This window comes from Podarcis pityusensis (assembly GCF_964106645.2).
Source record: "Podarcis pityusensis genome assembly, chromosome: 9".
NCBI classification, from domain to species: Eukaryota; Metazoa; Chordata; class Lepidosauria; order Squamata; family Lacertidae; genus Podarcis; species Podarcis pityusensis.
This window is the reverse complement of record NC_138034.1, coordinates 68,375,010-68,388,876: the sequence shown is the minus strand read 5'-3', so window position 1 is coordinate 68,388,876 and position 13,867 is coordinate 68,375,010. Positions and strand designations below refer to the sequence as shown.

The window sequence follows — 13,867 nt, the reverse complement described above, 5'->3', positions numbered from 1 at the left end:
AAAGGGTAAATACATTTCAGAAGCCGGTTCGTCTTCCACTCTATTCTTTTAGTACCAGCGATGATCGCATAGGGCAGAATTAACAACCCACAAACCACAGTTAATTCCTTTCCCTTGAATTTGCTGTGACTCTAACATAAACTAACTAGGTGATCCAGGCAAACTTCTCTCTCAGATTTGGCTCTGTCCTGCATCTACGCTTTGGGAACAATGATACTTACCTTCTGCCTTGTTGGTAAGGATTGCAACAAGATAAGCACTGAAAAACACTGTGAACACTCTAAAGCACTAAACAAATTCTATTATTATTATTATTATTATTAGTAGTAGTAGTAGTAGTAGACATAGTCAAAGCAGATGACCACAACTCAATGAGTACAAGAGTTATCTTTTTGGCATCTGAGATATGGCCATGAATATTGAGATATGTACAAATTTAATAAATACTAATAATAATAACAAATAATAATAATCACAAACCATTTCCAGCACATGCTAGGATGTCACCATATACATATTTAAATTTAACAGCAAGAGGAAAATCGAGGAGACCGAGAGCTATTTCTACCCTCCAAATGTTCGGAAACAATAAAAAGTCATCCTTAAAAAATTAAGAAATTAGCTTAGAATCCGTAAAACATAGGAAAACCCCAATATTACAAGATTGGCTTTCTCTGCCTAACAGCTTCTAAATGTTTGAGAACGCAGCAGACGGGCGATTTTAAAGCTTCTCCCAGCCACCCTGAGGTGTAGCAACATACTATAAAATAATTAAATCCACAACATAATGGAAAGCCAGAATTCTGCAAAGGTGAAACTAAACCCTGGCCAAGTGCTCCTCCTGGCCAAGTAAGAGGAGGGGAGAGGAGTGTGCAAGCCCAACACTTCACACACGGCTGGCTAATAATAATAATAATAATAATAATAATAATAATAATAATAATTTGTTATTTGTACCCCGCCCATCCGGCTGGGTTTCCCCAGCCACTCTGGGTGGCTTCCAACAAAGATTAAGAATACATTAAAATGTCACACATTAAAAGCTTCCCTAAACAGGGCTGCCTTCAAATGTCTTCTGAATGTCAGGTAGTTGTTTATCTATTTGACATCTGATGGGAGGGTGTTCCACAGGGCAGGTGCCACTACCTAGAAGGCCCTCTGCCTGGTTCTCTGTAGCTTTGCGTCTTGCAGTGAGGGAACCACTAGAAGGCCCTCAGCGCTGGACCTCAGCGTCTGGGCAGAACGATGGGGGTGGAGACTCTCCTTCAGGTGTACTGGACCGAGGCCATTTAGGGCTTTAAAGGTCAACACCAACACTTTGAATTGTGCTCAGAAACGTACTCGGAAATGTGCCAACTAACACTAACCATGGTTTAGTGCTATGTATGAATGTGGTTTTTATTGTCCATTTTAAGGATGGAAGCTTTCAGCTCCAGTTTCAGAGTTTTCACCCAGGCAGGAAGCAACTTTTAAACATATTTCACATGCATTTTCCAACCATGGCCAAGTGTTTCATCAGAAACCCCTCTACTCGTGCAACTTCCCCAACCCATGAATTAGCGTGTCCAGCAGGAGAAGGGTTTTTGCAGAGTGAAGTTCAATTTTTAAAAGAAGTTCCTTCAAGTTTCTTTGTCTTCCCATAAACATGGCTTTGTTACACACTGCAAAGCAAACAAACCTTATGTTGTGTGCCATGCAGCAATGTCAAGAATGTAGTTCAGCAGGTCACAGATACCAACTTTTGTGGACGCTATAATTTCCTTTTACAGTTTGTAAATATGCGGAATGAATAAAAAAGATACTTGACAGAGCCTCCAGGACCTGTACAGAATATTTATGTGGGGTGGGGGGAAGAAGAAAACTAGAACTGGATGGATTGCCTGACCTTATTTAATTAAACGTAAGCAAAATTATTAGCAGCAGAAGTTATAAAAAGCAATAAAAGAGAGAACTACATTGCTGAAGGCACTTGGAAGTGGACAAATACTGCACATTTCAGAGTCCTTGGCTGGCTCCTGTAGATGGTAACTGTGAGTGAGGCCCACATCCTGACCCCTTGAGCAATAATTTTCAGTCTGTTTTATGTGATCCATCATCCCAAGGGCCCCTAAACTCACCTCAGTCACTTTTAACATTTTTTTTTTACACATTCAAATGATAAATTCAAAGGCTAAAGGCCTATTTGTTACTCCTATTTATTAACAAATAAAAGTAAATTCAATTCTGATTTACACAATATTCTATTCTATGTCTAAGAAGATATTCTATGTCTAAGAACCCTGCTTTCTCAGAAACACAAAGCCTTGATTCAAGGACTCGGAAACCAAAACCGCCAGTCATATTAGAAGCAAACATCCTCACTCGGTCTTACAGAGTCAAAATCCTGGACATAGCAATGATAAATGCCTCAAGTATTTCTGAGCCAGTGCTAATACTGAACAAACTACTACACGAGGAATACAATACATCGAATTGTAGCACAGTTCCTAAGAATCCACTTTCTTCAAAACTCTTGTTTGCAGAGATAAGGGAAACGTTCCAGTGCGTCAGCAAATGTAAATAGTGTAGTTTCATTGAACACAGAGAGGAAAGAATGCAGTTATAAATTGCACTGACCCAGTTCAAGCAAAGCTCTGTTTGTTGTGGAGGCTACACACAGCGAGGATCACAACTGCTTCCTGCTTTACCCAGTGGAAATGCCTGACCTAACTCTGGGCCAGGTGGACTCTCACCTATGAGCATAATGTTTGTATACTACATGCATGCAACACTCAACATTTAACAACCTGGATGTGGTTGTTTAGCTACATAAAAATCTTGGAAATGACTGTGTGATTTAAATATCTGTACACTGGATTTTATGTGTGGAGGCCCCCATGAAGATACTACAGGCTCACATGGACTGGCCCTGAATGAGAGACTGTTGCGCCCAGTGTGTGTTAGTGGGGTGCAGTACAGCTCTCCCACTATGCCTTTGCGCTGTTCATGTTCATCTGATCCAGGTGACTGATGCAGAAATCTGGCTCTTCTGTAATGCTACATGTGCCACTAATTTTGTGCCTGCTTTCCATTGTTCCATTTTCCTGGCTCCACCTCTTTCTTGTTGACCAGACTGAGCCTCATGAGCTGCTCAGACTTTTTGAGTATGTATCTGTCACGTCCCTGGGGTCAGACTCCCCTTCTTTGGGGCATGAAGCCAGGGAGTCAGTGGGAGAGGGAACTGCCCCCAGGGCCAGTCCAAGTTGCATACAGTAAACCAGAAGGTGCTTGTGCAAGAGGAACCCACTATGGTTCTACCTCTCTGGCCCAAGGTCATGTTGACCTCCTCTGACTCCAGCACAGAAGCCCTAATGGAACCACAGTCTTCCCTGCTCTGTTGGAATCAAAGTAGGCCCATTTAAATGAAGAGGTTACTCTCACAAAAAGTTACACCAGCTCTTATTTCAGGCTCAGTTGAAGGGCAACTGTTGCTGAAGCAACATTTGAGCCCTGCTCATATGGAGGATTCAACTTGAGCCCTGTAAGGAGCTGTCCAGGGTGCTACTGGAGCCTTGCCTCTGTACTGCAGAGGCTGTTGATCAAAACAGAACAGTTTTCAGTGAAATCCAGCTTGAGGCTTCCTTAAATCAGCTCTCCATGCTTCTCTGGAGGCAGTGGTGGAGGTGAGGTCTATAGACTTGTTTGTTTGTCTGGCTCATCATATGGATTCCACCCTAGAGCCCAGTCTGCTTGACCTCCTTCCTCATCTGTCTGCCTATCCTAGAGAACTAACACTGGATCCAACAGACAGCCTAAAGTTCTAACTTTGCCAGGATTTTACTGGGATATCATTCACCAAAGACTGGCAAGTGTTTTTGGTGGTACTCTACTTTGTGTGGATTTGCTTTTGGCCTGGGTTGGGGAACCTGTGGCCCTCTAATTGCTGCTGAATTACAGTTCCCATCATCTCTGAGCACTGGCCATGCTGGAGCTGATGGGAGTTGGAGTCCAACAATCATCTAGAGCAGTGGTTCTCAACCTGTGGGTCCCCAGATGTTGTTGGACTACAACACCCATCAGCCCTAAGCTCTGGCCTTGCTAGCTAGGGGTGATGGGAGTTGTAGTTCAACAACATCTGGGGACCCACAGGTTGAGAAAGGCTGATCTAGAGGGCTACAGGCTTTAGACCTTTTCAAGATTAATTATTCCCCATGGTTCTGGGGCTGAATGAGCCGCTAACTGAATTGGCTTTTTGCTGGATCCCAGGAAAAACAGCAGCATTAATAAAACTCCCTGCCACATATGCACACACACAACAACAACAACAACAAAAGTAGGAAGAAGAGAGATCACTGTTTAGCACTAGTCATCATCTCCTTAGTTACTGTGCCTTTTCATGTTCTCCCCAAATGCACTTCTCTGAGCCCAGGACAAAGGACCAAGTAGTTCACTTTCTAGCTCTGGCCAAGAATTAATTTCAATGCTGCCTGTCTATGACTTCTGAAGGTACAATAACCTACACTCAGGATTGACACTTCTCATGCAGGGTGATTTGCTCTGCATAATTCATTTAAATGTCAAGGAATTTAATATTTCCACTGAACACAAAGATTGGAGGGGACCGGGGGGGGGGGGGGAGAGCCAACCTACTGTACATACACACAAACACAACACAACACAAGATCCAACTGAAACTAAGCCAAATGTAAAAAGGGAATGTGCTATAAAAATTGAAGGTTAGTAGTAGAGCCTCACAGACCAGGAAACTTTGTTCGAGGTAAAGAAACCAGAGAGTTCTTTGTTAAGCTAACTTCCTTCATTTTGAGAACAAATATTTGGCCAGTGATAGGGAGGCGAAGGAGGCATTCACAGTACTTGACACTGATTTATTTCCCCATCTCCTGGAGTTTCATGTAAGCAGATGAATTTTGTTTAGATTTGCAGCAGACTCAACGTGGAACTGAAAAGGTTTCTTTTTTTCCACTCCATGCACGCCAGCAGGAAGTTTCTTTTTTCAAAGGCAAATCACTTTCCATGGATAGCCTCCTTTGTTCCCTTCTGGTGGGAGCATTGGGAGCCTGATTAAATCTATGCCGAGAATATGACAGGGCTCAATACAGGAGTGCTGTGACATAGACCCAGAAACACTTCCGAATATCAAGGTTCAGTCCTAAAACACATGATGGATTTGTAAAGTGAAGAGTGATGGGTCAAGAGCATGTGCAGAGTGCATTCTGTGCCCCTGATTAAACCACAATAGCACACGGCATGCATAGGATATGAGGAAGTAGTGGATAGCATGGTGGGACTGCGCTACTCACCTGACTTCCCTCTACACTGTTGACAAACACCAGAATGGACAGCACTAGACTTTCTCTGCCAGCGCATTTGCACTGCACTGACTTCACTGCCACCTTGCCCCTATCTATCCCAGTACCCAGTAGTGACGCAACCTGCGCCAAGTGAGCAACGCAGCCCCGCCATGTTTGTTATTGATTAGGAAGCTTTCCTGATCAGGAAACGTACCTTCCCAATACTCTCGAATCATGACAGCACTCTCTTTAGAGAATCAGCACTCATTGATCTCTGCCTGGTGCTGATTAACCTAGTTAGAGTATTGTGGCCAATCTGGGCTATCATCCTCAGTGCTTGTTTGAGTGAATACTTCTGTTTTGTTCTTGCAAATTGTGGCGTTACTGATCTCGCTGGCATATACAAGATTGCTTATAGCATTTTCGCCCCGGTGCCCTGCCCACTTTCCTCCAATAGCTGATGCATGCAAGGTCTTTCAAGTTGCAGCTGACGCAGCACAGGTCTTGCACCATCTGAAACTGCTGCACGGGTGCAACACCCCAAGTGTCTCACTGGACCAGTTTAAAAAAAGGTAAAGGACCCCTGGACAGTTAAGTCCAGTAAAAGGCTATGGGGTTGCGGCACTCATCTCACTTTCAGGCCAAGGGAGCCGGCATTTGTCCACAGACCTTTCGAGGTCATGTGGCCAGCATGACTAAACCGCTTCTGGTGCAACGGAACACCGAGACAGAAACCAGAGTGCACGGAAACACCGTTTCCCTTCCTGCCACAGCGGTAGCTATTTATCTACTTGCAATGGCATGCTTTCAAACTGCTAGCTTGGCAGGAGCTGGGACAGAGCAAGGGGAGCTCACTCCGTCGTGGGGATTCAACCTGCCAACCTTCCAATCGGCAAGCCCAAGAGGCTCAGTGGTTTAGACCACAGCACCACCCGCTTCCCTGTCACTGGACCAGTGCAACACCATGACTCACAACAGGATGCTGGCGCAATAACTTTTGCATCTCATATTTGTTTTGTTTTTCTTTGCACAGCAGATCGTAAGACTGTGCTGTTTGAAGCAGTCGTAAAAAAAGAAAAAATCAGTTTTTGACCAAGCCCAGACTACTGCAGTTGCAGAAGTTTGAACTGTCTGGCTCTGAGCCATGGCTCACCTGCATGTTGTCCGTAGCATCTCCCAGCAGCCCCCCAAAAGTGATGGCGTTGGTTACAGTAGCCAGATAGATGAAGAGAATGGCAGATAGGGCTTGGATGTTGAATGCATCATAGAAGTCGCTGGCAAAGAAAGGGGCTTTCCTCTTGATGTCTTTGATTAAACCGCCACAGAATCTAGCAAGGGGAAGAAGAAGAGGAGTTTGGATTTGATATCCCGAAGGAGTCTCAAAGTGGCTAACATTCTCCTTTCCCTTCTTCCCCCACAACAAACACTCTGTGAGGTGAGTGGGGCTGAGAGACTTCAGAGAAGTGTGACCAGCCCAAGGTCACCCAGCAGCTGCATGTGGAGGAGCGGAGACGCGAACCCGGTTCACCAGATTACGAGACTACCGCTCTTAACCACTACACCACACTGGAGAAGCGAGATGCCCTGTATCGGCGCACAGACTTTTGTCACTTACCTGCCAGTTCGTTGCAACTCCTCGCAGTCCCCGTGACCCCCACCTCCATTTCCCCCATCGTGTGGAGTGTCCCCGTTCATCTGCAGATTCTCACCACCCGAATACATGTTTTTCCTGAGCAGAAAGAAAGAAATGAGAATTCAGCTGGGCTTCCATATATCCAGGATCTTCGGCCTGTGACTTTGGGTGCTGCAACTGTGATGTGGCACGTGGCATTAAGGCGTGCCATTTTAGGCGGCGAAACTTTAATTACTGCAACCATATCCAGTGACAGGGTCTTAAAATTTTGTGGGGTTTTTTAGTTTTTTGAGGGGGTGAGGAATTCAGATATGCTACTACTTTTGTGACTGGACAGCATTTAGCTTGGCAAGTCTAGGTTTGACGCATAAATTGCTTTCAGAAAACCAAAGAATTTTAATTTTACCTAATGAAAATGTCAGGTCATACTAAACAAATAAGTACGTATAACTGCAAGTATTTGGTAATCATTTTTACCAATGAATTTTTACCTATGAATTTCACACACGTTTTATTTACCAAGCAAAACCAAATTCTATTAATTTAACCAAAATATCCCAAGTCCTGATACAACCTTTTTTGGCACGCCTCGATTCTGGAATGTGAAAGTTGAAGAAGTTGGCATGCCTTAATGCGGCATATGCACCTCTCTTACCTTTTGTCTGAAGACGGGAGGGATTTGGGGGGCTCTATCCTGATGGCAGGGTCCCACTCCCCCGGGGGGAGCACAATGACTTCATCCAGGAACTCATCGATCCCAGCGATCAGGTCCTGTCTGTCTTTGGCTTTGTAGGCAATGTCGTGGAACACCTGCACATAGGAAGGAAAGGGAAGGTTGCCATCTAGCAAATCCTTCTACAGGTGCACAGAAAGACGCCTCATTTATGAGGTCATCCTCTTTGCCCATCTAGCCTGACACTCTTCTCTTGCCTGGCAGCAACTCGCCAGGGCTCCAGGCTGTGGTCTTTCCAATAAGCTGTTACCTGATCGCTTTAGATGTCGGGGATTAAATCTGCAGTCCTCAAAGTCCAAAGCACATCCACTACCCACTGATCTATGGTTCCTCCCTGTTATGGAGCACTAGTCAAATTGCCACTAGCCAAACTGACAGATTACCTGTGGCGATCACACAGGGTCTCCGTACGTTTAATGGTCTATTGATCCCTGTGCCACCAGTGTGCTCGCTTCCCCGCTGCCACCAACCCGTTACTCTTGTGTAAAACACTGAGTCCAGACAGTTGTTAAAATTGAACCAAATACAGTGGTGCCTCGCAAGACGAAATTAATTCGTTCCGCGAGTTTTTTCGTCTTGCGAGTTTTTTCGTCTTGCGAAGCACGGTTTCAATTTTTTCAAAAAAATCTTCAAAAACCTCAAAAAAGGCTACCACACCACGTGCTATGAGTTGCTCCCCGAAGTCAAGTCACAACTGCACCTCTTCAAGCAATGCACCCTATATTACTGTAACGGTTTTAAGAAAAAGGAAACAAACTTGCAAGACGTTTCCGTCTTGCGAAGCAAGCCCATAGGGAAATTCGTCTCACGAAGCAACTCAAAAAACGAAAAACTCTTTCGTCTTGCGAGTTTTTCGTCTTGAGAGGCATTCGTCTTGCGAGGTACCACTATAAACAAGTTTATTTCATAAGCATTAACAAGTTTATGGTTTCTCAGATAATATTCCTGTCAGTTTCTTAAATTTAGTTTCTTTACCGGCCTATACCTTCCTAATACCTTCTGACTGATTATATCAACTGTTTGACTGACTCCTCTTAACAGATTCTCTCACTCTCTCACATCAGACTAGCCCAACCCACAGACTTATCCTCTCTGTCTCTTCTAACTCCAGACTGACTTCTCAACCACCCTAATTCGAACTCGAACTCCTTCCCTTGGGTTCCCATTGGTTAGTCATTTTACAATTAGTTAACCCTTTCCTTATGAACCCAGTATGATGTCACACACCTAGGAGGGCAAACGCCACATTACCTTTTATTCTGCAGAGCTTTTGCTTAATGGGGAAAAAGCTGGCAATATATTTTCAGCAAAGGAGGAAGCAGCAGAGGGGTGCTTAACTTTTCCTGCAACCACAACTTTTCAGTGCAACAGTTTCCCAGGCTACTCCTGCTGCCCCTGCAGCTGGGTTTATTTCTGGTCTCTGAACCAGCGATGCAGCTTTCCTGGAAATTGTTTTACATTGGAAAATGTTCCTGTGCAAATTAAGTTTAATTGGGATTGCAAAAATTTCAGTTTATGTCGGGTGATTACCTGATGCCCTGGAGAGTGATCTAATTTAGGACGTTTAATTTACCTGTATTTAGCAAACACTTGAACAACCAAGCTCAGCTAAAACTGCACTTGAAGTTGGTCCTTTTCACCTGTTCATTGCTACTAATGAAATTATGGGATAGAGAATTTTCCATGGAAAAATAAAGCACTGGAAAAGTTTGCTCCCCACCCCCCCCACACACATCACTGCTCTGAACCTAGCTGGAAATAAAGTGGGTGTGAGGAGCTGAAAGGGGAGTGATAGGCAAGAAAATTACTCATCAGCCACCTGTTGCCTAGAAGTTACCTCCATCCTGCCATTTTACTGATGTTTGGTGGAAACCTGGGTTCAAAGACACAGGACTGCCACCGTCCCAGGAAGTTCTGCTTCTAGACAGTCAAGATCGGTTGCTGTTTCCTATCACTTGATGGCAAGCTGAACACTTTATCCAATGTAATGCGTGGGACAGCCTTCAAAATCTCCCATTCCTGGAAATTCGCAGAAGACTGCCCTGCACATTTCCTGGAAGTATTGCAAGATTGGCTCTTTTGAGGCTGCGGCTAGAAAAGCGAAAGCTTTTATCTTGTGAACCACCCTGAGAGATTGTGATGAAGGGTGGTAAATATATAATAATAACAACAATAATGCAAATATCGGTTAATGCTAAATGAACTGCACTCAGCAACACAGAAGGGAGATTACCTCATCAGACATCAAGGTAGCGATGGCTCGGCCAATCTCATGGTACGATTTAGCTTTGCCTTTGGGACCCAGCAAAATGAAGAGGAACCTGACCCCCAAGGAGGAAAAAGAAAGAACAAACAAATATTGTCATGATTCACTTTGGAAAAAACCAACACAGTATATCTTCAGTACTATATGTACCACCAGATTAGATAAAAGCAGTGGAGCATGGAGATTCATAGAATTTGAATCAGTTGGACATTAATAAACAACAAGAAGATATAGCAGAACTTGTTATATCATTAACGTCAGAAAAACGTTAATAAAAAAATCTTAACATCTGACAGTGATCCAAGGAAACTGGAAGGCTATGAATCATGGAATTGTAGGACTGGAAGGAACCCACAGGGCCATGTGTTCAAACCCTCTGCAATGCAGGAAAATCGCTTCTCCATCAACCTGCTTAATTTGGTTGGGACCAAATCCCTGCTTAAGATGAAGTGGCCGATTCTAATAATCGGTTATCCCTTCGGGTAACTACAGAACTTTAATGTAACTGAATTTTGCTTATTTCCTCTTCCTTTTCATTCTTCCATTTTGTGTCATGTCTATCAGACATTCCGGCATGACCCTGTTTTAGTTTGGCATGCTGCATGGTTGTCTTCTAATAATAGAAAACAGGATCAAGAATAGGGAGGGAGGGAGAAAAGGCTCCTTAACTGGGAGCTGTGGGGAGATGGGGACTTCAGTCTCAGCAACTGTTTCATGGGGCAAGACCAAGCAGAGATGAGCTGCTGTGCTCATTAGGCCTGGCATTCCTGTGCAGATCCTGTTTTTGCTAAGAAGGAATTAACTCCAACTTGCACAGTGTGATTTATTGCTGGCTCTCTCTTGCCTATAGAGAACACTTTTTGTTGCTGCTGTTGTTCCTTAGTTTAAAACTGCAGTTTTCTTAAATATGAATGCATGCTCTCTCTTCCCTCTCCCCGCCCCCGACCCTTCTGATTTAAGTAATGCTAATACAGCCATTAGCTGGGATGCAGGTGGCGCTGTGGGTTAAACCACAGAGCCTAGGACTTGCCGATCGGAAGGACGGCGGTTCGAATCCCCGTGACAGGGTGAGCTCCCATTGCTCGGTCCCTGCTCCTGCCAACTTAGCAGTTCGAAAGCACCTCAAAGTGCAAGTAGATCAATAGGTACCGTTCCGGCGTGAAGGTAAACGGCGTTTCCGTGCGCTGCTCTGGTTCGCCAGAAGTGGCTTAGTCATGCTGGCCACGTGACCCAGAAGCTGTAAACCGGCTCCCTCAGCCAGTAAAGCGAGATGAGAGCCGCAACCCCAGAGTCGGTCACGACTGGACCTAATGGTCAGGGGTCCCTTTACCTTTACCTTTAATACAGCCACTGACTTGAAAAGGCTCCTAATGTTTAAAATAACATTTGTAGAAAATACAGATGCTTTTTTTATTAAGTATTTTAGGGACAGAGATTCCGAGTGAGCAGAAAAGACTTTTTATGTATGTGACAACAGCAGCGAGAATATTACTTGCCCAGAGAAGGAAAGAGGATAAGGTTCCAGCCAAAGAGGAGTGGCTGGCGAAGATGATGGACTATGCCAAAATGGCGAAACTGACCGGAAGAATCAGAGACCAGGATGAGAAGAAGTTGAAGAAAGAATGGGAAAAAAATATAATGTATTTAAGAGAACAATGTAAACAACTAAAAACTTTGGCAGGATTAGATTAATACTTGTAAAGTACAAAACACAATGGAAAAGTTAATAATATTTATACTGAATTGGGGGGGGGGGGGATAAGCTGGAAGAAAAAGGGATTGACAATGAAAACCAGAGAAGGGCGGGGGGGAGGTCAAGGGATTCCGAGAATCCAAAATGTGAAGGTGAAGGTTTAAATTAAAATGTGTTATGTAAAATTTTTACAAAATACAGTGGTACCTCTGGTTGCGAACAGGATCCGTTCCGGAGTCCCGTTTGCAACCTGAAAAGAACACAACCTGCGTCTGTGAGTCTGTGCATGTGAGAGTCACGATTCGCCGCTTCTGAGCATGCGCGTGATGTCATTTTGCGTATCTACGCATGCGCAAGCGGCGAAACCCGGAAGTAACTCTTTCCGGTACTTCCGGGTTGCCGCAGGATGCAACCTGAAAACATGTAACCTGAAGCAATCGTAACATGAGGTATGACTGTATATTAAAAAGAAAAAGAAAAGGCTCCTTTACCGGGTAGGTACAGGGACTTCTGTAAGAGCACCGAGCATAACTGCTTGCTGCAGCCGAACGAAGGCAATGAAAGGGGCTTCCAGGAAGTCGACTTCTCCCACCAGGACGTTGGAGGCCTCAGCGTCTCGAGGTAACTTCTTCATGAACTTGTTCTTCAGCTGCGTGGGAGAGAGAAGAGACACAGGCGTCTCGTCAGAATGAAAAGGCTCTTGTGGTTTAAGGCAAAGAAGTTTAATTACGGCAGAAACTTCTGTGGGCTACAGGCCACTTCGTCAGATGCATGGAATGCAATCTTCAGTCGTCGGTATACAGATTTACCACATTTTCCCATGTATGAGATAACTTTTTTTAAGTCAAAAATTGGGGGTCATCTATACGTGGAAAAAACACTGTATATGCATACCTACGGGCATATATGTGCATGGCTGGGTGGGGAGGAGGTGGACTGCAAACAGTGAGGTCTGATGGAAATGAAATGCAGAAAAGTACAAACAGTGATAATTAACAAAATTCCCAGGTATAACTCACAAAACAAGATTTTTTAATTATTTATTTTTATTTAGTGGATTTCTATACTACCCTTCATCATAAGATCTCAGGGCAGCTCACAGAAGAAAATGGAGGACAGAAACAAGTAAATAGTTAAAACAAAACAAGAAAACAGTAATCCCTCTCCCTTTCCCATAGACAGATGTAAAAGGCTGTAGAATATTAATCAGCCAAAGGCCTGGCTGAAGAGGAATGTTTTCACCTGGCGCTAAAGATGTATCATGAAGTGCCAAACTGGGGAGATCATTCCACAAGCGGGATCCCACCCTCAATTCCTCCAGTTAACACCAACACGTAAGTTTGTAATATATGCAATTGTATCTACTGGACAGTTCAGATATACTGTTTATTATTAATTTACAAATTGCCTTTTACCCATATGTCACTGCAATTTAATAATGGCAGCACACCATAATGGCCACAGCAACAAGAAGAGCGTCCCATTTACGTGTGCAGTATTACGCAGAAGTGCCCGGGCTGCATTTCTGTTTGGAGGTAAAAGCAGAACTGGGGAAGGAGGCAAAAACGTTTGTGGAATGAAATATGTCCCTACCATCACCTTGATAGATTGCTGGTGGAAACTGCATGAGAAAAAGGTCTAAATTTCAGAGTAGCTTAAGGTGACGAATTGATCCTAGATGCTCCAGTGAAGGGCAGAGAAGTTTCTACTTCTTACTCTTTCTTCTTTGAAAAGTGCAGCTGGAAGGATATTCCAGCTGCAATTATTCATCTTGTCCTTAGTGTTCTAGCCGACACAACATGCGTGACATTCTGCAGATCCCTTGAGGATAAATCACGAAAGCACTTTGCTTTGGAAATCCCACGCAAACTGAGCACATACTGGATATATTGCGATGCTTCCATCTCTTACCACTCGTCCCAAGTCTCCCCCCTGGAGGATTTCACAGACTACCTGGCATCACAAAAACACTGTGTCCCAATTATGCAATCTTGTGGTCCACATACCCAGATGTTTAAAAGGTCAAGGGACCCCTGACCATTAGGTCCAGTCGTGACCGACTCTGGGGTTGCGGCACTCATCTCGTTTTATTGGCCGAGGGAGCCGGCGTACAGCTTCCGGATCATGTGGCCAGCATAACTAAACCGCTTCTGGGGAACCAGAGCAGTGCATGGAAACGCCGTTTACCTTCCCGCCAGAGTGGTACCTATTTATCTATTTTGCACTTTGATGTGCTTTCGAACTGCTAGGT

At 44.2% G+C, this 13,867-nt stretch overlaps 1 protein-coding gene across 5 annotated transcripts in view; it reads right to left on the bottom strand.

The window, feature by feature from the left end:
* The window catches only part of SLC4A4 (solute carrier family 4 member 4), a 355,256-nt gene that overhangs the window by 212,214 nt on the left and 129,175 nt on the right, over nt 1-13,867 (bottom strand). For all 5 annotated transcript variants that reach the window (XM_081020705.1, XM_081020707.1, XM_081020706.1 and 2 more), the window contains 5 exons: nt 12,108-12,265; nt 9,891-9,978; nt 7,580-7,734; nt 6,907-7,020; nt 6,445-6,619 (listed from right to left, as the gene is read on the bottom strand). In XM_081020705.1, coding sequence (XP_080876831.1) covers nt 6,445-6,619; nt 6,907-7,020; nt 7,580-7,734; nt 9,891-9,978; nt 12,108-12,265 — 690 coding nt within the window. The remainder of the gene's footprint in view (nt 1-6,444; nt 6,620-6,906; nt 7,021-7,579; nt 7,735-9,890; nt 9,979-12,107; nt 12,266-13,867) is intronic.